Genomic DNA, 26,705 nt, shown 5'->3' on the forward strand with positions numbered 1-26,705 from the left:
TGTTGTGCATTGAAAAATGCTGAGTTAAAGTACTTTTTAAAATATGGGGTTTTGCTGTTACATTTGTCTGTTTAGGCTGTGTTTAATTTATTTTAAATACTTAGGGAAGAACTGGGATAGTCATGTAGAATCCAAAGGGATATATAAAGAGACTGTTAAACATTTGTTTTTTGTGTCTCACTTTTGGGATTCAGTAGCTTCTCAGCAATGTCATGTAAAGACCCTGTGCTGGGTATCTCAAGACTTGAATTTTACCGTCCACTCCACTATGAACTAGCTGTTTAATCTTGGACACATTATTTTATCTTGAAGATAGTTTAACTAATGTCCTAATTTCCTTCACTTTTAAAAGTTTCTAATTCTCTAATCATAATGTGAATATAAGGAGTAGGTTTCCTGTTTAGATTTTAGAGTGAGTAGTTCTATGTGGTGGGAAACTCACAATACAATTTAATGATATTGTATTATTGTCTTTCAGAGGATTGTGTTATTATATAACAACATGTTATTTCTTAGAATATATTAAATGGTGCCTTTGTGCCTTATATTTATTTCTTTTTGAAGCTTTGAAAATTTTTCTACTTGAATACTAAATAGGATTTTGGAGAAAGGAACATAATAATAAAATATCCAAGCACTTAAGTAATTCATAATCCTGAAATTAAATTTGCCCTCGGAGCCAGAATCTAAAGTATATCTTGCTTTTCTTTCTGCTACTTGATCTGTAGGTTGAATGTGAAATGCTATTTTTTATGTTAATTTAATTTTATTTTTTGGAGTGTACATTGTATGCATTGAAAAGTTATTCTGTAGTAAAGTAGGTTTCTGGGCGGCGCCTGTGGCTCAGTCGGTAGGGCGCCGGCCCCATATACCGAGGGTGGCGGGTTCAAACCCGGCCCCCGCTGAACTGCAACCAAAAAAAAATAGCTGGGTGTTGTGGCGGGTGCCTGTAGTCCCAGCTACTCGGGAGGCTGAGGCAAGAGAATCGCTTAAGCCCAGGAGTTGGAGGTTGCTGTGAGCTGTGTGAAGCCATGGCACTCTACCGAGGGTGATAAAGTGAGACTCTGTCTCTACAAAAAAAAAAAAAAAAGTAAAGTAGGTTTCTATTTACAAAACCCAGAGTAGCTGGGCTCCGTAGCTCATGCCCATGCCCGTGATCCTAGCACAGTAGAAGGCTGAGGCAGGCCCTGAGCCCAGGAGATTGAGACTGCAGTGAGCTATAATCTTGCCACCACTGTATTCCAGCTTGGGTGACAGAGTGAGACTTTGTTTCTGTAAAATAAAACAACAACAACAACAACAACACCCCCACCACTGATTAATTTGTAGCTACTCCTAGTTTACCAGAGAGCCCCATAATGTTATATATTGCTGTCTATTAAGACCAGTGGAGATTCAGTGCTACTCTTCTTTATTTTGTTCCCATTGAAATCCACTGTTTAACTAACTTTTCTCCTTCTATCCTACCCATGTCTGAACCTAAAAAGTTATAGAGTTATTTATGTTTTTTGTTTTTTTTTTTTTGTAGAGACAGAGTCTCACTATACCGCCCTCGGGTAGTAGAGTGCCGTGGCATCACACAGCTCACAGCAACCTCTACTCTTGGGCTTCCGCGATTCTCTTGCCTCAGCCTCCCGAGCAGCTGGGACTACAGGCGCCCGCCACAACGCCCGGCTATTTTTTTGTTGCAGTTTGGCCAGGGCTGGGTTTGAACCTGCCACCCTCTGCATATGGGGCCGGCGCCCTACCTGCTGAGCCACAGGCGCCGCCCAGAGTTATTTATGTATTTTTAAAAATAAAACTGAATTTAATTTCAAACTGTTTCTCCCCTTAATTCTTTTCACCAGGGAAACATTTATGGTTATCTTCGAATTCTTCCACAGAACTCTTTCATAGGAAAATTTCTAGGGTTTCATCATTAAACACCATTCACCATTTCGACCATTTTTTCATAATCGTAAGCATAAATGGATATAATTTTGTTAATATAAATCTGTTGACCAAAGTATTTGATTCTCCTAGCTATTTTAGTAAGTTGAGGTTCTTAAATACCTGATTGTTTTAAGGTTCTTACATTAAGGTTTTTAAATCCAGAAATAAATACTGATGGTGGGCTACAAACTAATTTTAACTCATTGTTATTGAAATAATTGTCTGTTTTTTCCTTTTTTAAAACTTTTTTTGGAGAAAGGGTCTCAGTTTAAGTCAATTTAAATTTTAATGAAATTGCAGAACTTTTGTAGAAAACACGATTGAAATTTATTTAGACCTTATTATATCATATAAATACACATTTCCATCATAACTAATTGCATTATTTAAAAATGTAATTTTTAGTAATGTCACTAAATAGAAAATTTTATTGTGCTTTTTATAAAATTTGAAAATACTTAGCAGGCCTCAGAAAAGACATTAGAAAACTTTAAAAAGGGCCGTTTATTAGAGGTACAAAATGCATGCTTTTGATTTACCTGGATTAAACTAATTGAGCTACTGTTCACTCCCCTTTCTGTTCGTGCTCAAACTGTAAGGAAAAAAGAATTTTGTGTAGTAATATAAAATCGTATTTGGCACATGAGCCCTATTAATATTGTATATTGCCATACGTGCAATTGTGTAGGAGTGACTACACATACCCATGTGTAGATTGAATTTAATATTCATTTAGGTTTTTCAAGGGTAGTTTATGCTCCGTACTTTTTTTTACATCTTGACTTCAAATCAGATTCTAAGAATCCATTCTACTATAGTAACCCTTGATGTGTGAGTGAGCTCCACTGGGTCTTGTGGTTATTGGCCACAGTCTTTTCATCTCTGTGTTAGGCATATTCTCTCAGAATCAGGAAAATTCACCCTATCATATCTCCCTTATGGTGTGTCTGCCCTGTTTTTACCAAGTCTGCCAGAAAAGTGGCCTCACAGTGTGGAGGTGTAAGTTTCTGGTTGTCAGAACTATCTACAGCAAACCATTCAGTAAAGAGTTACGGTAGGTGGACACAAAAATAGACACTGTACCTGATAGTGGTTATAGAAGAAGTGGCAGGCATGGTCAGTTTCTTAGGAAGTGTGGCTTTGACAAACTGCTCGAGATACTCAGAAAGAAGGAATGCCATGTGTGGTTTGTTCCTACAGACCACTCTACCTTTATTAGAGTCCTGGTTTCTACAATCTTGACCTTTTGCTCAGCTACATAGAACACAAGCACACATATTAACAGAAAGAAACTTTGTGATATGAGTAGGACTTTTATTTTAGAAATTTGTGGAAATGATGATTAAAAGTAAAGCACCAGAAACTGAAAGAAGCAATTAAAAATCTCAGGTAGTTTACACCTGGGCAAGAGTTTAACAAGTTTATCTCTCCCTCCTTATTTTTTACTCTCTGTTGTGTAGAAATAGTTTCTATGTTTGCCATAGTACCAGGCATAAAGGCCGGAGACTATCATGATTACTCTTGTTTACTGCAGTGTTAATAATTTATTCTAGTTTCAGATTAATTTTTTTCTCTTCAAAAGGCAAGTAGTTAAGAGGACAAACTGTGGAACCACGCTGCCTGGGTATGAATACTAGCTCTGCTACTCACCAAATTTTGATTCTGGATAAGTTATGGTACTTCAGTTTACACATCTGTAAATTGAGGGTAATGATAACTATTTTGTAAGGTTGTTGTGAGGATTTAATGAGACAATATACATAATGGAATTAGATCGGCATCTTATACATAGTGATTTCTCTGTAATTGTTGGCTTTAAACCTGTATATCTCTCCCAAAACAAGTGATGGAGTGGATGCTGAGAGACAGGAATACTTACTGCTAGTGGGACTGCAGACTAGTATAGGTAGTCCCTGGGTTACAGATGAGATAGGTTCTATAGGTTTGTTCTTAAATTGAATTTGTGTGTAAGTTGGAACAGGTACAGTTCCCTATTACCTATAATAGTCTCTGTTCATAAGTGTGACTCATACGTTAGCTAGATGTTTGTCTCTTGGGGACTTACTGTAGTAGCCTCTTTTCGTAAATACAAGTTATACTTAAGTTAGATGTTTGTAACTTGGGGACTACCTGTAAAACCTGTATAGAATGTAGTATGGAGATGCCTCGAAGAAGTAAAAGTAGAACTACTGTTCGATCCAGAAATCCCAGTACTCGGTATTTGCACAAAGGAAAAAAAAGGACATTTTATAACAAAAGACACCTGCACTTGAATGTTTACAGCAGCACAATTCACAATTGCGAAGATGTAGAAACTACCCAAACACCTATCAGTACATGAATGGATTAATAAGATGTGGTATACCAGCTATTAAAAAAAAATGGTGAATTAGTACCTTTTTAACAACCTGAATGGAATTGGAGACCATTCTTCTAAGTAAAGTATCCTAAGAATGGAAAAATAAAGACTACATATATTTACTATTAAGTTGGAACTAATCGATCAACACTTACGTGCACGGGAAACACTTATATGCACATGGAAAGAACACTCATCAAAAATCAAGTAGGCAGGAGTGTGAGTGGGGGGGATGGGTAATATTCTGAAATAAAATTTAAATAAAATAAACCCTATATATCTCAAAATTCATACACTAGATTTATATTTAACAGTTAATACAAATAAATGAACGGATAAATGTGCATTTATGCTGCATTCTACATGTAATGAATGAGAATTATTTCCTGACTTAATCAGACCTAATATACTTTCATTTCTTTTAGGCTTATAAAAGACATACATATTAATAAAGTAGATTTCTGTTCCCCTTCAATTGTCTGTTTCTTTCTTGGTAAAGCAAAAGTTTTTTCTACCAAAACCAAATTGAAAGTTTTTGTCTTTGCCTAGTACAATGCTTTTATACATAATGGATACTCTATACAAGTTTGCTGAATATAATCAAATTGGGAAGCAATTATTGGATTTGCTAGATTAATGGGGTTTGGAGGTTGAGGGAGGAAAGAATCAAAGTTGATATAATATGATGAAGCTTGGAATAGATGGTGATAGTTATCAGAGTAATAAGCCTTTCTTCTGTGCTTACAAGTTTATTGTCCTGATTCTACTGAGAGAGGCATTTTATTTAAGATCACAGGCTTTGGAAACTTGTATTGATACTTTGTGACCTTAGGCAAGTTACTTAACCTCTCTGTCTTTACCTCTCTATCTTAATCTCTCTGACCTTTCTCATCTCTAAAATTTTACATCTAGTTTTGTAGGGTTTTAGTGAAGATGAACTGTAATTATAGATGTGAAGTTATTTCTTTACATTTATTTACGTGTGTAATATATCAAAGTGTTTATTACTATAACTACTACCATCATTATTTCTAAATATCTAATAATTTAAAGTACATGTTTATGGTTATATTTCCTGATACACACTTGTTTCTTCTGAACTATCTAGTCTTTTGACTTAGTGGAAATTTCAAGGGTCTATATCTTCTCTTGGTTTCCCTGCCTTCTTAGCTCTGTTACCCAACCTAGGTCAAGCTTTAGAATGAAGTACCGAAGTACCATTTAAGTTTGTGTCCTGGAGTGGAAGTTCTGACAGGGCTTTTGGGAGAGAAAAGTCTATTGACAATTTTTTCTAAAATATTAAGTTTAATTTGTTAATTTAAGAGGTAAACTTGAGTTCACTGGTAGGAAACCACTAGTAAGAATTACTTTTATAAGCATCATCAGTGACCAAGAGTTGGCATTTTAATCATAGAACATTTTTTAGGTTACATATAATCTGTTATTTTAGTTATTTTTTGAAAAAGAAGCAGCATTCAATTAAGTAGAGTTTGGGTGCTTTAAAATAAAAAAGCCAAATTTCCACCGTGCTTTTCCTTTCTCTTTGTAATATATTTTGCAGACTGAAACATTCATTTACATTTTTGCTCTTTCTTCCCTTTGCATTTTGCAGTATCATAGAATTTTCCAAACTGAAAGTACATTAGTTATTTACCACTAGTCCCTTCAGTTCTTAAATGAGGAAACTAAGATTTTAAGAGTTGAAATTTGGCCAGGTTGAGATTTGTGCTGTGTATACAAATACACATGAGATTTGGCTAAGCTAGATGACTAGTTAACGACTAGACTCTGGCCCAGAACTCAGGTAGTCTTAAGTCTTATGTTAATCCCTTGACCTTAGTATTTCCAGCGCAAAGAAGAATTGTCTTAAATTTTCTGCCATATACCGAAGGAATGGGACAAGAGACAAGAGCAAGGTGAATAGAGAAGTGTATCTGCAGCTGATAAAAGAGAGCATAGGATGTTGATACGCTAGGACAATTCACCTGGCAAGTATAGCATACTGTGAGGTAGGATAGCATAGACTTTAGAAGCATGAACATTAAAATAAAGCTGTCTGGGTTTTATTCCTGGTGCTTTTACTTCCTAGTTATGTGACTTTGTGGAAATTATTTCTTTTTACCTCAAACTTTCTCCCTCTTTTTCTTTTTTCATTGATAGAAGAGAAAGTAGTACTACTAACAACTACCTCACTATAAGGTTCTAGACTTAATGACTATTAATGCAGAAGGGGAAACCAGTTTTGTGGTGATGAATTGCTATAAATACCTGATTTAGTTGCTCTATATGATTCAACACAAGAGAGTTTCAGGGACTTTTTATTAGGGGGTAGATAGAAGGTAATGTTTGTGGTCTTTCATTTTAATATATGCTTTTACTTCTGCTTGTGGGGACATGAGGATCCAGTTTATTTAAAAAGCAGAAGCATTGGCCATTTAACAGACCAGCTTTTAGGAACACATCTGGGCATCAACTTGATAGACCAGGTCAGGTAGAAAATGAAAATATGTGGTATAAGGATTTAGGATTTAATCCAGTCTTCTAAAATTCATAAACAAAGCCACAGATCAGGTATTTGGGATAAAGGAAATAAGATAAATAAAAACTAAGAGTAAACATACAGCTTTCTGATACTATAGAAACTAAAATTAGTCTGTAGGTTATCTATATGAGATTAATACCATTTCTGTTGTAATTGCTGTATCATTCCTGCCAGATGTGACTGAAGGGAACTTTAATCTTGCTTAGTGCTCTCTTCATTCTTAGCAGATATTCAGTGTCTTTTCATTCATGTAGAAGAGCTTAGCTAAGAGCTGCTCTAGAGTTTGTAGACAGTGGGTTAGATATGGGATAATCGAGCCTTGGTTCCCTTTGTGTGCACATGTGTACAAAATACACAGAGGTCATCCTGACCTCCATAAGGGTTATATTTGCTGGAGTTTTGAAAGGACCTGGTGCACAATTCATTTACATTTCACTGCAGATGCCTTGGGATTATCTATGGGCAAAGAGAACCTGTTGTTTCCTTCTCCCAGCAGAGGACCAGTGGCATGAGGAGCCACCCTTGTAAATAAGGATATTAAAGTAGTATGCCTGCTTTTAGGAGAATGGGTTTACTACAGTCCCCCAATTCTAAGATGCTGAGATTTGTAAATGTATTCAGTTTCTGAAATGTTAAAGGTATCAGTGTAACGTGGCTTATTGTACCCTCAATGAACCCCCAACAATAAAGAAGAAGAAGAAAAAAAAAAAAAAGACAATAAAAAAAAAAAAGAACTGTTAAAGGTAAATAAATGTGTATCTTACAGTTCAGGAAATATGCTAAGAAATGCAAGTCATATTTATTTAAAGATTTACTTTTTTAAAGCTTTTAAGGTAGCAATGGAGAAGTTATAATTACACAGAAAATAAATAATTACCAAAATAATTTCATCGATTACTATGGGGTTCCATGGGAGGGAGAGATTACTTTGGATGGTCAGGACAGACTTAGTAGAGGAGAAAGTGTTTGAGTAGACAATTGTCTTTGAAAAGACAATCACAGGACAGATACCACTTATATGCATAGAGTTGAAAGAAAATCAACATTCTGGAAATGTGGAATGATGAGAACACAAATACAGAGGACTCAAATCATAAAATTCAGTAGGTAGTAAATAAGATGAGTTTGAAGGTAAATAGTATAAGGTAAGGCAGGAAACATTCCTGAAAAAAAAAAATGTCTGTCTTTTTGGAAGTTAGAGAGCCAATTAAAAATAGATTTTTATTAGGGAAGGACACAAAATGTTTCATAAAGTTTAATTTATTGTGCTATGAAGGATAGATACGAAGTTCAAAGAAATGGGATGATCTGAAAAAATACTGCTACACAGGCACACTTGTACTAAAACGACTTATATTAACATGATAGGAGCCAGATAAAAAGTAATATAAAGAAGAAAATTTCACAAAGGGGGACATACTCTTAGAACTAGGTGACAGGGAAAGATAGACTCATTCTGCCTGTAGAATGATGACGTGTTTTATTTAGGCTTTAGGAATAAATAAAATAGCTTTTACTTATTCTCCCCCATTTTATAGCAATGGTGGGTAATCAAGTTTAATGTATTTTTCTTATATAGCATAGATATTTTCTCTAGATTGTTTATTATTTGGTATTGTTTTTGAAGAGGAAAAAGGTATAGATTTTATAACTACTAGGAGTTCAAATGCAGTAATTAGAAAGGACACACAAATTTTGAAATAGTATTTTATGCCTCTTGATCTCAGGTACAAAACACAAGATGAAGCAGTTAAATAGCAAAGCAAGACAGAAAGGACAGAGAATTAAAGTAAGTGTTTTCTGTATATTGCATCTGTGTTCCCATTAATTTCTGTTTTGTTATGTAACTGCTCCTTCTGAATGTTTTGAATGTGAAGAAAATGATGTGTAAGAAAAGGGTATATTTTGAAGTTAGGCTTAAATAAAGCCAAGAGAGTAAATGTTGTTTGTTTCTCTTGGTTGTATTCAAAATAGCATTCGTAACCTAAATGGTTTTGGATATATTTCACATGAAGAAAAAAATCACATACTGATCACATTGTCCATGTTTCCATTTTAAACCAATTAAAAGCTTCTATTTTTCAGTCTACTTATTCTTCTTGGGGACACCACTTGCTGAGTTGCTGTACCATACATCTTTTTGGCAAGAGACTTTATGTCAATTTGTTACCTCAATGTGAGTGTCACTTAACTTCATACGCCCGTGAAATAACATCTTTTTAGATGGATCTGATCTTTACAGTTCTCTCTTTTTAAATTTTTCATTGTTCAGACTTTAAAGTTAATAAGTAAAAATCAAATTGCCTTAATTTTTGACTCTTTCCTGTGTCCTCTTTTGTAATTATAAAGGTCTTACTTTCCAGATAGCTTCTTTAGTGGTTTTTTTTTTTTTTTAAATTTAGAAGTTGCTTACTTATGGGGTAAGCAATACAGGATAGATTCTGGCTGAACACATTTCTAGATTGACTTAGTTTATTTTTGTTAATGACAGTAACCATAACTATCATTTGTCACAATATAGTTTACAGACTTCACTTTTACATGTCACTTCATACCAGTTCACCAAGAAAGCCATTTTTTAAATCCTCTCCATTTTAGCCTCGGCACCTGTAGCTCAGTGGATAGGGCGCTAGCCACATACACTGGGGCTGGCAGGTTCAAACCCAGCCTGGGCCTGCTAAACAACAATGACAACTACGACAAAAAAATAGCCAGGCCTTGTGGCAGGCACCTGTAGTCCCAGCTACTTGGGAGGCTGAGGCAAGAGAATCGCTTAAGCCCAATGCTGTGAGCTGTGATGCTACAACACCCTACTAAGGGCGACATAGTGAGACTCTGTCTCAAGAAAGTGAGACTCTGTCTCAAGAAAAAAAAAAAAAATCCTCTCCATTTTAAAGTTGAGAAAATTGAGACTCAGAGAAGATAGGTAACTCACCAGACGTTATATCGGTTGTCTAGAAGTAGTAGTCTGGCCGTCTGGTTCTAAATTACTGTCCTTTCTACTGTGTTGCAGTTGCCGAAGTATCAAAGAAATCTCCGAAGCAGTTAACTTCTACTTGTTGAGGATAGACACTCTAGAAGTTGTCTGATGCTGATGCTGTCATTATTTCTTGTAAAAACACATGTTTATAAAAAACAGGAGCAGGATGAGTCAGACAGTTTTGCTTCCAAGTCATACCCCATATATGTACTTACACATGCATGTGTGTGTGTATAATTTTTTTTTTTGGTCAGGGGGAGGTAGGGTCTTACTCTGTGTCCCACCTAGAGTGCAGTGGCATCATCACGGCTCATTGCACACTCAAACTCCTAGGCTCAAGCTATTCTCTTATCCCAGGCTCTAGAGCTGGGACTTCAGGAAGACACCACGTGGCAGGCTAATTTTTCTATCTTGAACTCTTGGCCTCAAGCAGTCCTTCCACCTTGGCCACCCAGAGTGCAGGGATGAGCCACTGCACCTGAATACCAGTGTATCTGACTTTGGAGAAGAAAGTTAATATTAGAGCCTCAGATTTCTCATATGTAAAGAGATTTGTCTTTACAAATCTCAAATAAAGAAATATACAAGAATTAAATAGAAAGGCAGGCATGGTGGCTCATCCATGTAATCCTAGCATTCTAGGAGGCTGAAACAGGAGGATCACTTGAGCTCAGGAGTTCAGGACTAGCCTGAGCAAGAGCAAGACCCCATCTGTACTAAAAATGGGAAAAATTAGGTGAGCATTGTGGTGGGCTCCTACAGAGGCAGGAGGCTAACTTGAACCCAGGAGTCAGAGGTTTCTGTGAGCGAGGATGAGGCCATGGCACTCTAGCCTCTGCAACAGCGTGTAAAACTGTGGGGGGCAGGGGGCATGATTAAATAGAGAGGCCAGGTACAATGGCTCATACCTGTAATCCTAGCAATTAGAGAGGCTAAGGCAGGAGGGTTGCTTGAAGCCTGGAGTTTGAGACTAGCCTGAGTTAGAACCAGACCCCATCTCTACAAAAAAAATAAAAGAATTAGCTGGGCATAGTGGTGTGCACCAGTTATGTCAGTTACTTGGGGAAGCTAAGGGAAGAGAATTGCTAGAGCCTGGGTGTTTGAGGTTGCAGTGAGCTATGATGGTGCCACTTCACTCTAAAAAAATTTTTGCAAAAATTTGCTTTTAAATAAATGAATATATTGGGCGGCGCCTGTGGCTCAGTGAGTAGGGCGCCGGCCCCATATGCCGAGGGTGGCGGGTTCAAACCCAGCCCCGGCCAAATTGCAGCGAAGGAATAGCCGGGCGTTGTGGCGGGCGCCTGTAGTCCCGGCTGCTCGGGAGGCTGAGGCAGGAGAATCATGTAAGCCCAAGAGTTGGAGGTTGCTGTGAGCTGTGTGATGCCACGGCACTCTACCTGAGGGCGGTATGTGAGACTCTGTCTCTACAAAAAAAAAAATAAATAAATGAATATATTTAAATAAATACTTTTCTAAAGTATTTAGCACATAACCAGAAGCTACAAGTGTGTGTTCTTTTTACATACAGTCTCATGAAAAGTTAATGCCCATTCTGATACTAAATTATGTTAGGAATTTTATATGTCTTGGATGCTCCATTCAACTATTTTGAATTCCTGGAGTATGTTCTGAAGAAGATGGACTATCGAGGTCTTTGTAAATTCCCAAGAAAAAGTTCTTTAACTTAGGAAACGTAAATTCTGTTTACATAATTAAAAATATTAGACAAGTTCACTACATTCCAAATGTTGGAACTTAGAGATATTGCAAGAAACAAATGGGGCAACCAGCATTCTTATCAATGTAAATTTTTAACACTATCATTATTATTATAAGAGAATATAGATTTATATATTCTAAGGAAAGAGGCTTCAGTTCCTCAAATCAGTATAAAAGAATATGTATTTCATAGATATTAATGGTTATGAGACCTTACATAGGTCAGTGGCTTACCATGATCAATGTATGTTTTTTTGGTGATATATTTTTTTTGTTATATATTTCAACATTTTAATTCTGAGAATAAGGAACTTGAAATGTTTTCCTCCATTATATTGAACTGAGACTTAAACTTTCTTGTTTTTAAATGAAATAATTTTTAATGTTATTTTGTATCATAATCAGTTGGTTTGTGCATGGAGCAGAAAATATTTTTGGTGGTTAGTATAGAAAATTGTTTCATGATTAAGCAATAAAGTACCAGCTGTACTGAAGCAAAAATCTCTGCATTGGTGAAAATTCTACATGTTGATGAGTTGATGCTTCTGTATTTTTGCTGTGTAAATGTTATGTTGATTGTCCACTAACTCTGTCTACTCCCTTAGATAATTTTTCTTCAGTTTTTTTGTCTTTTGGACTTCTTTCTGTACTCTTGTTTGTGGACTGTTCATGTGAAAATCTTTTTTTCTCCCATTACTTTAATTCGTGAAACACTTACTGAGATTTCACTATTTTCTGACCACTGGAATTAGTTGGTCAAAATAAAAATGATTAGGCTATATTCTGTGAGAAAAAGGAATGCTTGTTCTTGTGGGTAAAATAGAGATTACTATACTGCTGAATGATTAGAGTATGGTAAGGATGGCCCATGGAGAGTAGAGCACAGAATTAGAAGCAGTACCTGCTTCAGAGCACATTGTGTACCAAGTGAAAATAATGGTTTGTTTTTTGTAGTACAAGGCACAGAGAATTTAAGCCTGGGACTTCTATTAGACAAGGGAATTTGTTCAAACAGGTTATTCATTCTGGATATCAGTTTTCTAATGTGTAAAATAAAAATTGGATTAAGATTGTAGTTTCTGGCTCAGCGCCTGTGGCTCAAGGGGCAAAGGCACCAGCCACATACACCGGAGCTGGTGGGTTCGGACTCAGTCTGGGCCCGCCAAACAATGACAGCTGCAACCAAAAAATAGCCTGGTGTTGTGGCGGGCGCCTGTAGTCCCAGCTACTTGGGAGGCAGAGGCAGGAGAATCACTTGAGCCCAGGAGTTTGAGGTTGTGGTGACCTGTGATTCCACGGCACTCTACCCAGGGCAACAGCTTGAGGCTCTGTCAAAAAGAAAAGATTGTAGTTTCTAAAATGGTGCCTAAATAGGATGCTAATAAATGATGTACAAATACAGACCTCCATTGTCCAAAACATTTGTGTATTGTATTCTTAAACAAAATTAAATAGATTTCTTTGTACAACAACTTTCTTTAAATATTAATATTAGCTGTTGGCCACTAGCTAGCTGTTTGATCTTAGGTGTGCCCCTTGACTTCTGAATCTTTTTTCCTAACCTCTGAAATGAGGCCTCTGTATTGAATAAATAGTTTTCAACCAACCAGAGTTTCTAGATTCTGATAAGGTAGTTGTATTAAGGGTTCATGGTTTATTCTGAAATATAATAAATAGGCTAATAACAGCTTATATATTGTGTTCCAGGAAACTTTAGGTGTCCCTAAGACCCTTTTAGAATGTTGGAAAGGTAGAGGACCATTGTCTTCTGGCTTGAAAAGTTTCATTAGAGAAGTCTGCAGTCACCCTGATGGGTTTGCTTACTCCTGGCATCTTGAAGAATATTTTCTTTTGTCTTGACTTTGGACAGGTTCATCACAATGTGTCCTGAAGAAGCCCTGTTAGAGTTGGGGTGACCTGGGGTCCGATATCCTTCTGAAAGGAGTGTGTCAGAATCTTTGATGATATTTGGGAAATTTTCATTTATAATATTCTCCAGTATGGCTTCCATTCCTCCTCCCCTTCTGGGATACCTATAACTCGTATGTTTGAACATGTCATAACGTCCCATAATTCTGTCAGTGAACATTCTACTTTCTCTTCTTTTCTGCCTCTTTAGCTGAGTTATCTCAAGACCTTTGTCCTCTACCTCTGAGATTCTTTATTCTGTATTATCTAATCTGTTGTGGATACTTGCTTTTGCATCTTTAAGTTCCCTAATTGCTTCAATTCCTTCTGCTCTGCTATATATTCTTTGTATATTCTTCATATCGTTCATCTCTTATTTGATTCTGTTTTGGGCTTTCCTTTGGTTATTTTCCACTTTATCAGCAATTTCCTTCATTGTTTTCATCATCTGTATTTTAAATCCTCCTTCTGTCATTTCTGGTATTTCTTTATAGATGGAATCCTCTGCAGTGGGGGGTGGTGCTCTGGACTGGTTTTTCATGTTGTCAGGATTTTGCTGCTGATTCTTCCTCGTGAGTGTTTTCTTTTATCTGTTTCTTTGCCCTAATTTTCCTTTCACTTCCTCTTGCTCTTTAAGTTACTGTGCCTCTGGCCGAAGATTTCGATGAGTCCTTTTGGTACAGGACCAAAAGGATGAGAAGATTGAAGAGAAAGAAGGGAAAAAATATTTAAAAAGAGAAAGGAAAGAGGGTGAGTAGAAGGGAATATTGACAAAAAGAAGTGAGGCACAGAAAGAGGGAGACAGGAGTAATAAAGGTGTATAGTAGGGTACTTTGACCCACCCTTAAAAACCCACAACCTCTTGGGGTGCTGGGTTGGGTGGTTCCCTTGAGGTCGGCAGTTCTTTGCCAGCCTGAGCGGACACAGTATCCCGCCTCCACCAAATAGAGAGGACAGACAAAAATATTAAAAATCAAACAAAAACAAACTAACAAGAAACCTTACAGGATAAAATTGGGGAGAAAACCAAATAATAGATACAGAAACACTGGCAAAAATGAAGTTTTTATTATTAAAGAGGGCAACAATGGAAAATTATTTTTAAACTAGAAAAATGAAGAAAGAAAAGAAGAAGAAAAAAAGTAAAAAGGGAAATGTTGAAATTAAAAACCAAAGAGGTATATCTATCTTGCTGAATATTGTCTGGTGTCTGGGCAATAGGTGATCTTCTGGGGTATGAAATGTCAATCACAATGCTAATATAGGTGTATGAGATGGAGACTGGAGACCTCTGCTGATTTCTCCACCCTGCTGGGTTGAGAACCTAAATCTCTCCTCAGCCTGCTTAAAAGACACTTTAAACTGTTAACCTTGGCTAAGCAGAAGCTTTCCTAGGAAACCACTTGTCGCTGGGATCTCTCCTGAAGTGGCTGCCTGCTTGTCCAGTGCACCCAAACTGGTCTTACGCTATGTCCCTGATGGCTGAGGTTGTAAGGCAGCCTTTCTACTGCCCAACCCTGAACGCTCCCCTCTTCCCCAGCATCTCAGTCCTGGCCTTTGGCCTGCTGAGTCACAAAATCACTTGCCCAAGGTCTTTCAGCCCAAGCCTAGTTCTGCTACCCTGAGGGCGGAGCCTGCAGATGCAGATCTCCCACATGGCTGCTCTGCAGCCCACAGCTGAGCAATACTAGCTCCGTTCTGGCTTAGCGGCTCAGTCCAGGGCCCTAGACAACGCTTAAAGTCATCTGCACTCTCACCCAAGTTCTCCCAAGGTAGTTCAACTGTGAGTACCCAAGTCCACAAAAAACAAAACAACCCACAGGAATGGCCTTTCCTGTTTGCAATCTCGCTGTTATTGTTGATACGGCAGTGGCAGCCATGACTCGAACGCAACCGCTGCTTTTGTCATCCTCCTGGTGTCCAGAAGTTTCTCACTGTCTCCCTGCATCCTCAAAGGAATGTTTCTGGGCAGAGCCCAGAAGCCAGAGTTGCTTGAAGTCTTCTCTCCTCAGTCTCACTGTGCCCATTTACAAAGAAGCTGTTACTCGGCCGCCATCATGCTTTGCCCCTAAATTAACAGATTTTATTAGTCATCTACTACATATCCCTTAGTGTTCTTGCCACTGTGGTAGAGTAGTAAATGGTGAAGACATAGTTTTTGTTCACAGGTAACCAACGGTTATCATCAAGTTAACCCCCTTGGCTTTGTTATAGGTGCATTTAACTGAGGGAGATAGTTACATTCAAGGATTTGTTTTAAAAATGTAACCTTTATTTATCTAGATATTTATTTTTGTAAATAAATAATAAATAATTTTTGTAAATAAATAATAAATAATTATTTATCTAAATAATTTATTTTTGTAAATATCTAGATAAATAGATCTGGAATATAAATAGAAGTTTAGTTTATCATTTGAACTTCTTTTATTCCTACTTATTTTTATTTTCATTTCTTATGACTTTGAAGCAAAACCATTCTTAACCTAGGCCTTTTCTAGAGCTTTCTGTTGGCTTATGGCTTTTGGATGGTTCTATGGGCTTTGCCCACTTAGAGGTTATAGGGTTTCAGTACTTCTGGGAAATCTTGTAGCTCTTTTAATACTAGGAACCACTTGTTTAATCCAGTTAGATAAGCTAGTACTTTATCACCCTTCTTTCTCTGTTTAACTGTGTGTTGTATGGAGAACTGATGGAACATTTATAGTTTCTAGAACTCTGCAGCATTTTAAAGATTTAGCAGCTGAAACTTCTCATCCATCTGTCATTTACTGGGCACTGCTATGTATGTACCAGCCATCATTCTGAGAATTTAATTGTGAAACAAAATCCCTGTCCTCTTAATTTGTAAGACATAACAATCTGTAACTGGAAAAATGATAATAAAAATGGCTATCATTTATTATATGTTTATTGTGTGCTGGGAACTTTTCCAAGTTCTACATATATTAACTCATTTAATTCTTTCTCAGCAACCTGTGAAGTGAAGGTTAGTATCATCTCTGTCTTACAGAAAAGCAAACTGAAAAAAAGAAAGATTTGCCCCAAGTCACACAGACATTCAGATCTGCTAGTCTGGTTTCAGACATTCCGCACTATCCACTGTATTATGTTGTGCATTTATGACATATAATTATGGTATAATTTAAATGAATAAATAGGCAGTTTTAGTTAAGTGTGAGTATTGATAGGATGGAAATGCTCACTGCTGTGGGAGTACAGAATGAACTCACTTGATTTGGTCTTGTTTGGGTCAGAGAAAGCTTTTCAGAAAAGGTAAATTTTTATTGGCATTGCTTTTTTCCTTCCCTTTTAGAAAAAAGCTGTTAAAAAATTGGAGAGAATATTTTAAAATAAAATTAGATAAAAGTTTTCATACAAAGAAATAACAAAATAGGCTTGAAAAACCATACTCTGTTCTCAGCTTGGGAAGGTCCTCTAGTGATTACATTTTATTTATGGGTTAGGGGAAATAAATTTTTTGAATGAGCTATTTAAAAAATTAAACTAATGAAAAGTTCTTGCATTTTTGAAATGATAAACTAGAAAAGTGTACTGTTACATAAATGATACCAGGGTGGGGGTTTTGATATATAACAAATGATTTGATTGAATACTTTCTGTTTAGATTGGTTTCAAAAGGGAAATGGCTTTGATCACTTTGGGTCTGTTGGCATACTTTAGCAGGGGTTAACATTTCTAAATTCCTACACCTTAGAAGGAATGTAAAGTATGAAATGTATTTTATAGAACATATTTTATAATATCAAAGAGTTTATAAAGTGTTTACATTCACAGATGGAACTATTTAAGATTTATAAATTAAATTATAAGTTAGATTTTATGTATGTAATTGAACAGTGTTTGTAATTTCTTCACATATCAACCTATTTTATCAATTTCTGATCTCTTGAATGTCCTTCACTTTTGCTATTCGATGCAAATAGTAATTTTTTTAGGGTGTATTTGGTAACACTTCTGCAGTCAGTTTTATACTGTAGCTAACAGGTTAATATAATAAATCATTGTGGTAGAATTACTATATCCTTTGCAATGTATAACATTTCATATTAAAACATTTATTTTTATTAATGGCTATTATCACAGTAAAAGTATTTTTTATGGATCTTCATTAAGTGCCCCTTCTATCAATTGAAAATATGTACCATGATTGTTTTGTATTTCATGAGCTCACAAGTTTACTTCCTTTATGTTCCAAAATTGACATAACATTCACTTACCCGTCCCATTCACTGACCTACTTGGGCTATATCTTAACCATTTCTAGCTTGATTTTTTTTTACTTTCTTGTTACTCCAACTGCTTCCTTTAGCTAGTCACCTTCTAGTTATATTCTGCGGCCCTTTGGGGGTTACAGCATCATTTTGCTTTGTTCTCTGCTATTCTGTTGTCCAATGACTGCATTGAGTTACAGCATTTTCCCCTCCTGCCTTTTCCGTATATGGATAGTAGTTCTCATTGTCAAATCCTCTGTGGTAGTTGAGTTGTAGCAGGCGCCGACACAGACAAAAAACTCCAGGCACCAGCTGGAAGAGGAAGCAGCTTGATTCACTGGCTGGGAGCCTCAGCAGAGTAGTGTCCTTAAAAACCAAGCCCACCAACTCAGTCTCTGACCTTTCTTTCTTTTATACATTTTAGGGCTTTCGTGCGCGTGAAAGTCTTGTGATCCAGGGAAAGGTCAGGTTGGCCCGTGCCCTTGGTACAGGGCCACCTGTCCTCAAAGCCAACAAAAGGTTAGAGAAGTTACAAAGTTACTACATAGGTCCATCACGTACCCTGCGAAGGGCATATAGACAACAGAGACATCTGCTGCAGTAGAGGTAGTAATTAGTGGCTTTTGTACGTGTCGCAGACTGTGTAATGCCTGTATAGAGTTACTAGGACAGAATCTAGCTCTGCTTTTACTCCCTTGTCTCAGAGAAGGCTACTGTTTAAAATCCTAGTCAGCTAACCCATTTCTTTCATTGAGGCTGTATTTGACTTTACATAAAACTACATGGGTGAATATAGAAATATATATATATACATATATATGTATAAATATTTTGTTACTCTAATTGCTTTAGTTTTTTTAAACTGCAATTTCTTCCTAATTTGTATTTATCCAGAAATTTGCATCATTTCTGGTGGAGGGTGCCTACCTGTCACCTTTCTAGACCTCTCTATATATGATAGATTTTTATTTCTTTAAGTTCTTCTGTAAGTATAGTGCATGGACCAGCAGCATCTGCATTACCTATTTGTTAGAAAGTAGATTTCATTTCAGGCTTCCCCTCAGACTTTATGCATCTTAATTTGCATAATAGAGAAATCTCCAATTGATTGATGGGAACAATGAAGTTTGCAGAGCATGCTCTAGGTAGGTATCATCCATCTAGATATTGCATTAATATGCTAATGATTATCTGCATACATTTCTAGAACTGATGTTAAACCTATACATGGTAATCTTACATGTTTGTAAATTATTTCATAGCTATTCATCTTGTTCCACCAAAAGTTATATTCCGAGTAGGTATCACCACTACCATGTGGAAGCAGTAACAAGAATAATCTCAAACAGTAGCCACTTCCCAGTCATTTAAATGACTGATAGACTTGAGTTCTTTGTAGATTATCAGCCCTTTAGCAGATGTATAGCATGCAAATATTTTCTCCTATCCTGTGGGCGGTTTATTGATTGTGTCCTTGGCTGTACAGAAACTTTTAATTTGATCAGGTCCCACTTGTTTATTTTTGTCATTGCTGTGATTGCTTTTGAGGTCTTCGTAAAATCTTTCCCAAGGTCAATATCTTTATAAGAGTTTTTCTGAACATTGTCATCTACAAGTCTTATAGTTTTGTGCCTAAGGCTTAAGTCTCTAAATCCATCATGAATTAATTTTTGTGCGTGCTAAAAGGTACAGATCCTGAAATGAGGTTTTGGAATACAGTTATATTGGATCTACACCTTTAACAAACATTTATAAGTCTGGTATCGTTGTTCTTTCCCCAAGCACCAGTTTGCTTCTATAGACGAAGAACTATCCCTGTCTTGCCTTTTGGGCAGTGATTTTTAAAGAAAATTATATGTGCTAAATTGAATCTTTAAGGTGTGGGGGAAGATATTAAATTTCTATTTAATTTGTATCTTAAATGAGAGAAATTATGACTTATCAATATTTAACATGTGGATTAATAGCATCAGATTGAGGGTTCATATTCAAATCTTGTATTTGATGGAAAAAGTTTATAAACTTCTACTCTTTGGTGCAGTATGACAATCGCAGATTCAGTATGTGGGATTGTCTGGGAACAATTTATGAGTAGGAAATAATCTTATAGTAAATTCAGTGTATGTCCTGTAATATGTGGGGACACATGGATAAAGGATAGCATTTACTATTATTTTTATAAGATTGACAGTAAAATAATTGTGTTCTATGAGCAAAGTGGGGACAAAAAGTTATTATAGAATATTATGACTCCCTTTTCTTCCCTATCCCTCTCCTCCCCTTACTTCTCCTCATCCTCCTCTTTCCCCTTCATTCTGGACTATAGTTGGGTTTTATCTTTCGTAAGAAAGTATGGGTGATTATATATTGGTTTCATAATAGTACTGAGTATATTGGATACTTTTTCTTCCATTCTTGAGATACTTTTCTAAGAAGAATATATTCTGGCTCCATCCATGTAAACATAAGAGGTAAAGTCTCCATCTTTTTTATGGCTGCATGATACTCCATGGTGTACATATACCAGATTAATCCATTCATGGGTCGATGGGCACTTGGGCTTCTTCCATGACTTGGCAATTATGAATTGGGCTACAATAAACATTCTGGTGCAGATATCTTTGTTGTAAAATGATTTTTGGCCATCTGTATATATACCTAGTAGAGGAATTGCAGGATCGAATGGTAAGTCTACTTTTAGTTCCCTAAGTGTTCTCCAGACTTCTTTCCAAAAAGAACGTATTAGCTTGCATTCCCACCAGCAGTGCAGAAGTGTTCCCTTTTCTCCATATCCACGCCAACATCAGTAGTTTTGTGATTTTGTTATGTGAGCTACTCTTCCTGGAGTTAGATGATATTTCAAAGTGGTTTGATTTGCATTTCTGTGATGATTAAAGACGATGAGCATTTGTTCATGTGTCTGTAGGCCATGTGCTGTCTATCTTCAGAGTACGTTCTGTTTAAGTCTCTTGCCCATAATGAATTGGGATCACTTGTTCTTTTCTTATTAATTAATTTGAGTTTTCTGTGGATTCTAGTTATCAAACCTTTGTCAGAAACATAACCTGCAAATATCTTCTCCCATTCTGAAGGCTGTCTGCTTGCTTTACTTACTGTATTTTTGGCTGTGCAGAAGTTTTAGTTTGATCAGATCCTAGTAATATATTTTTGGTGTTGCTTCAATTGCCCGGGGGGGTCCTCCTCATAAAATATTCTTCCTGGCCAGTTTCTTCAAGTGTTTTTCCCTACACTCTCTTTAAGTATCTTTATAGTTTCTTGTCTTAAGTTTAAATCTTTTATCCAGTGAGAATCAACTTTTGTTAATAATGAAAGGTCATCAGCCCATGGAGCATCTTCCTTTTAAAATTGATCACATCTTAGGTCACAAGTCTAACCTCAGCAAATTTAAAAGAATAGAAATTATTCCTTGTATTTTCTCAGACCATAATGGAATAAAAGTTGAACTCAGCAATAACAGGGATCTCCATAATCAAACAAAGTCATGGAAACTAACCTTATACTGAATGATAGCTGAATCAAAGATGAGATTAAGAAGGAAATTAACAAATTTTTGGAGCAAAATGACAATGATGACAGGAATTATCAAAACCTGTGGGATACTGCAAAGGCAGTCCTAAGAGGGAAATTTATAGTGTTGCAAGCCTTCCTCAAGAGAACAGAAAGAGAGCAAGTCAACAACTTAATGGGTCATCTCAAGCAACTGGAAAAGGAAGAACATTCCAACCCCAAACCCAGCAGAAGAAAAGAAATAACCAAAATTAGAGCAGAATTAAATGAAATTGAAAACAAAAGTCATTCAGAAGATAAATTAATCAAAAAGTAGGTTTTTTGGCGGCGCCTGTAGTTCACTGGGTAGGGCGCCAGTCACATACACTGAGGCTGGTCGGTTCAAACCCATCCCAAGCCAGGTAATACAACAATAACAACTGCAACAACAAAAAAATAGCCAGGTGTTGTGGCAGGCACCTGTAGTCCCAGCTACTTGGGAGGTTTAGGCAAGAGAATCGCTTAAGCCCAAGAGTTTAAGGTTGCTGTGAGCTGTGATGCAACGGTACTCTACCCAGGGTGACAACTTGAGACTGTGTTTCAAAAAAATAAAAATGTTGGTTTTTTTTGAAAAGATTAACAAAATTGGTAAACCTTGGGCTAACCCAACCAGAAACAGAAAAGTAAAATCCCTAATATCATCAATGAGAAATGATACAGGAGAAATAACAGATACTTCAGAAATTAAAAAAATCCTTAATGAATACTACAGAAAAACTCTGTTCTCAGAAATACGAAAATCTGGAGGAAACAGACCTTTCAGAAGCATACCACCTTCCTAGAATCAACCAGAAAAAAATGGGAAATGTTGAATAGACTATATCAAGCACTGAAATAGCATCAACTGTACAAAGTCTCCCAAATAAGAAAAGTCTGGGACCAGATGGCTTCACATCAGAATTCTACCAAACCTTTAAAGGGGAACTAGTACTTTATTACACAACCTTTTCCAAAACATAGAAAAAGAAGGAATACTTCCAACACATTCTATGAAGCAAATATCACCTTGATCCCAAAACTAGGAAAATATCCAACAATGAAAGAAAATTACAGATCAATATAATTAATGAATATAGATGCAAAAATATTCAGTGAGATCCTAGCAAACAGAATTCAACAATACATCAAAAAAATTATACAGCATGACCAAGTTGGTTTTATCCCAATGTCTCAAGGTTGGTTCAGCCTATGTAAATCTATAAATATAATACATCACATAAACGAAATAAAAAAACAAACATTCTTATCTAAAAAACAAACAAGTGCTGGATGGACTTGGAGAATAAGGAACACTTACACACTGTTGGTGTGATTGCAAACTAGTACAGCCTCTATGGAATGTTGTGTGGAGATACTTCCAAGAATTTAAAGTTAGAACTACCATTTGATCCAGCAATCCCACTTCTGGGTATATACCCAAAGGAAAAGAGGTCATTATATAAAACAGACACCTCTGTTCAAATGTTCATAGCAGCACAGTTCATAGTCACAAAGCTGTGGAAACAACGAAAGTCCCTAACAATACATGAATGGATTAATATAATGTGGTAGCTTCCTCTTCCCCTAGGTGGCCTGAGGTGATCTGTGAAAATGGTTCGCTGTTCACTTGACCCAGAAAACCCCAGAAAGTCATGCAAGTCAAGAGGCTCAAATCTTCATGTTCACTTTAAGAACACATATGCAACTGCCCAGGCTATCAAGGCTACGAAAAGCTACAAAGTATCTGAAGGATGTCCCTTTAAAGAAACAGTTGTAACATTCTGATGTTTCAATGGTGGAGTTGGGAAGTTTGCCCAGGCCAAACAGTGGGGCTGGACACAGGGTCAGTGGCCCAAAAAGAATGCTGAATTTTTGCTGCACATGCTTAAAAATACAGAGAGTAATGCTGAACTTAAGGGTTTAGATTTAGATTCTCTGGTCATGAGCATATCCAAGTGAACAAAGCACCCAAGACACATCACTGAACTTAGAGCGCTGATGGTCACATTAATCCATACATGAGCTCCCCCTGCCCACATCGAGATAGACCTTACTGAAAAGGAACAAATTGTTCCCGAACAGAAGAGGAAGTAGTACAGAAGAAAAAGATATCCCCGAAGAAATCGAAGAAACAAAAACTTATGGCCTGGGAATAGGTGCAACATAAAATAAATGCAAATAACAGTAAAAGAAAAAAATAATGTGGCATATGCATACCATCGAGTATTACTCAGCCATAAAAAATGGCAGTCTAGTATCTTGTGACAGTTTGGAGGGAACTGGAAATAATTCTTCTAAGTGAAACATCCCAAGAATGGAGAAAGAAACACATGGGCTCAATACCGAATTGGAACTAATCAGTCGACACTCAGATGCATACAATCAAGCTGTGGGGAGAGGGGATGCATAAATTCACACTTCTTGGGTATAGTACACACTATTTGAATGAAGGGCACACTTATAACAACTCAATGTATACAAAAAGCATGTAAACATATAACATGTTCCCCCTAATATTTGAAATTTTTTTTAAAAAAAAGAATGAGAACTGAGAGCATACAGAATTAATCTTTTGTTATCCTTGAGCATTCAAATGTAGTGTGAACAATGTGGCTGATATACAAACACGTTTCAATTGGCAGTTTCTAGAGTAATATTGTTTTAGGGTGATGAACAATGTTTCAGTGAATATTTTATACGTTTTGATGGCCTTGTTTTGACCTGTGCAAAGAATAACACTGAGGAAGCAGTGGCAGAGAAAAGACCCAAATGTATGTGAGATAGGATGTCACTTAGCACTTTAACAGTGTTAGTTTTAAGTGATAAAAGTAAACTCTATGGAGTAACCTTAGCTAGGAGCCATTCTGTTTTCTACATAGTTTCTGCTGCATGTGGCTATGACAGATAGTACTGTGGTAGTGATTACCAGAGGACACCCTTGTGGTCATAACCAAGTTGTAAATGTCATATAGATTGTTCTTGAATGTCTATCACATGCATATCGGTGATTCCAGAGCAGATAAAAATGAAGCAAAGATTCATTTGGGAGTTAGCACTCCCAGAAGATTAATTTTAAACAGAAAAGCAGAAGGAGTTGTGACATGCATCCATAAGTAATCGTAGTGATTTGACAGTTATGTAGCCCTTGGTTTCTAGCCTTTTGGATGAACTGACAGCATGCCTGCAAAGATAAGTGAGGCCTGTTTCAGCCCTATTAATGTCTTCTCAGTGTTAGCCTGCAGTCTGGGTAATGATAAATTTTCAGTGATTGATGATTTTATATCCCAGGGGATTCTGGGTGGTTTCTAGTTTCTGTGAGCCAGGGCAGTTTTTTCTCCTACTTGGGCATCTTCTTGTAAGTTTTTCTGTTCTTTACTATGACAGTTTTTTATTGGCACAGGGATAGCTATCACCTGTAATTTTAATTAGAAGTATTTAAAGCCTTTTTTAGAAATAATGTAATTTTGAAGGTGATGCTATACTTAATTCATGTGAGAGTCTAAGAACCAGAAAAGTTTTTAATCCATAGGGATTTTTTAAGACCATTTTATTTTTTTAATTTTATCTTTTCTTTCTCTTTTGCTGCTAAAAAAAATGTTCTAAGCTACAAATAATAGCACTAACTTGCCTGACCTTTTATTTGTAGGGTTTGGAGTCAGAGAAAAGAATTAGGAAGATAGAGAATGTTTATTTTTCCTAACTTATTATGACTCAGAAATATATTTTCTTAGTTCATTCTTTTATTTTTAATTATCCATAGAACTTTCCTTTTAGATATAAAGAGATTTTAGAGCTAATTTTGTTAATAGTCTAACTTTTACAGCCTTCTGTTAGAAGAGCCTATGTATACTTGGAAAACATTGGTGCTCATAGTGTTCTGAGAAACTTAGTTTTCTGTAAGCTTGATAAAATATTTTTTTGACTTGGAAGTCTTAAAAGGAGAATTTCTGCTGTTCAGTTTTTCAAATAATGAAAAAAACTTGGTTAGGAGTGACCATTTGTAAGTCTGTATACTAATTAGGGTGAGTGTCATTATGCTCAGTTAGCAGGACTGCCAAATAATCTCTTTAATACTCTGGTCTTTTTTTTCTTTCTCTCAGGGTTTTACAGACAGCCCTCATTACAGTGATCACTTGAATGACAGTCGATTAGGGGCCCATGAAGGCTTGTCCCCAACACCTTTCATGAACTCAAATCTGATGGGTAAGTAGTCTTCTCAATGCCTCTTTGGTCAGAGACATTTTTCGTTCTCTTGTCCAGGAAGGACACATAAGTATCTAGAACAGTGGTTCTCAACCTTCCTAATGCTGCAGTGTATTTTCATTGTTAAAAAGGGGTCCTGACCCACAGGTTGAGAACCACTAATCTTAGAAGAAAGTTCCCAAGTTTCTGGTGGCATCCAGGTCTTCTCTGTTTCAGCTCAGCTTAAGGAGCAAGCATCCAGAAATTTGGGCCTTTTCTTACACTATTGGTGTTATTGATGACAAAAAAGAAAGTAGTAACATTTTGAATATCCATTTTGGCATTGTCTTTGTGACTTAAACTATTACACGTTTTCTGGATCAGAGAAGTGTTGTTTCAGGGTATTTGTGATTTACTATGTGTCCTAACAGCGGTATGTATGTGGTAATTACATATATGTTGTAATTTTAGGTAGATTTTACTCACATTAAACAATATTTCTTTTGGTATTATTTGTTAAAACTTAGTAGTACATTTAGAAGATGCAGAATTTGTTTAAAACATTTGGGTTCATAAGAGGAATTTTTTGAAGTTTTGGATTGCACCAGACCAAAAATTACACTTGGAAGAGTATGACTTTATGACCTAAAGCTGATTTTTATATTTTGACAAAACATTTATGGTTAGATATTCTGTCTCCTACCCCCCTCCTTCCTTTCTTTCTTTCTTTACTTTTTCTCAGATGTTAAATTGTTCAGTGCAGAGTAAGCCCAATTTTATTTCCCAGTTCAGATACCATTCTTTTTCTGTTTTCTTTTTTTTTTTTTTTTTTTTTTTTTTGTGGCCAGGGCTGGGTTTGAACCTGCCACCTCTGGCATATGGGGCCGGCACCCTACCCACTTGACCACAGGTGCCACCCTTCTGTTTTCTTTTTAATGATTATTTTACCTTTTTGCAAAACCTAATTGTAAAGAATCTCTGTGTCTTATGACATTATTTTTTCTTCTTGTTTATTCTGGGGTTGAGCACATCGGAGAAGATGTATTTAATTTGTCTTACCAGATGTCATTATGTAAATATGAAAGTTTGTGTAATTGATTTCATTATTTATTCTGTTTCTTATGGACGTGACCTATATTGTGATCTTAGAATTGTCCTTTTAAGACACAGCCATGCTAATCTAAGTGGATTACCAAAATCCTAGTGGTCTGCAATGTCTTTATACATGATTTTGCTTTGCATAATCTTTGTTTCCCCTATCCTCTATAATATTGAAAGACAGCCTGATATTTGAGTGTGAAT

General features: G+C 36.4%; 1 protein-coding gene across 5 annotated transcripts in view; it reads left to right on the forward strand.

Annotated features, from left to right (window-relative positions):
- The window catches only part of TCF12 (transcription factor 12), a 410,397-nt gene that overhangs the window by 163,676 nt on the left and 220,016 nt on the right, over positions 1-26,705 (forward strand). For 4 of the 5 annotated variants that reach the window (XM_053593152.1, XM_053593153.1, XM_053593155.1 and 1 more), the window contains exon 5: positions 25,322-25,424. In XM_053593152.1, coding sequence (XP_053449127.1) covers positions 25,322-25,424 — 103 coding nt within the window. Of the gene's footprint in view, positions 1-8,560; positions 8,623-25,321; positions 25,425-26,705 lie in introns of all 5 variants that reach the window. The other variant, XM_053593157.1, reaches the window with a different exon arrangement.

This window comes from Nycticebus coucang, chromosome 6 (genome assembly GCF_027406575.1).
Source record: "Nycticebus coucang isolate mNycCou1 chromosome 6, mNycCou1.pri, whole genome shotgun sequence".
Lineage (NCBI taxonomy): Eukaryota > Metazoa > Chordata > Mammalia > Primates > Lorisidae > Nycticebus > Nycticebus coucang.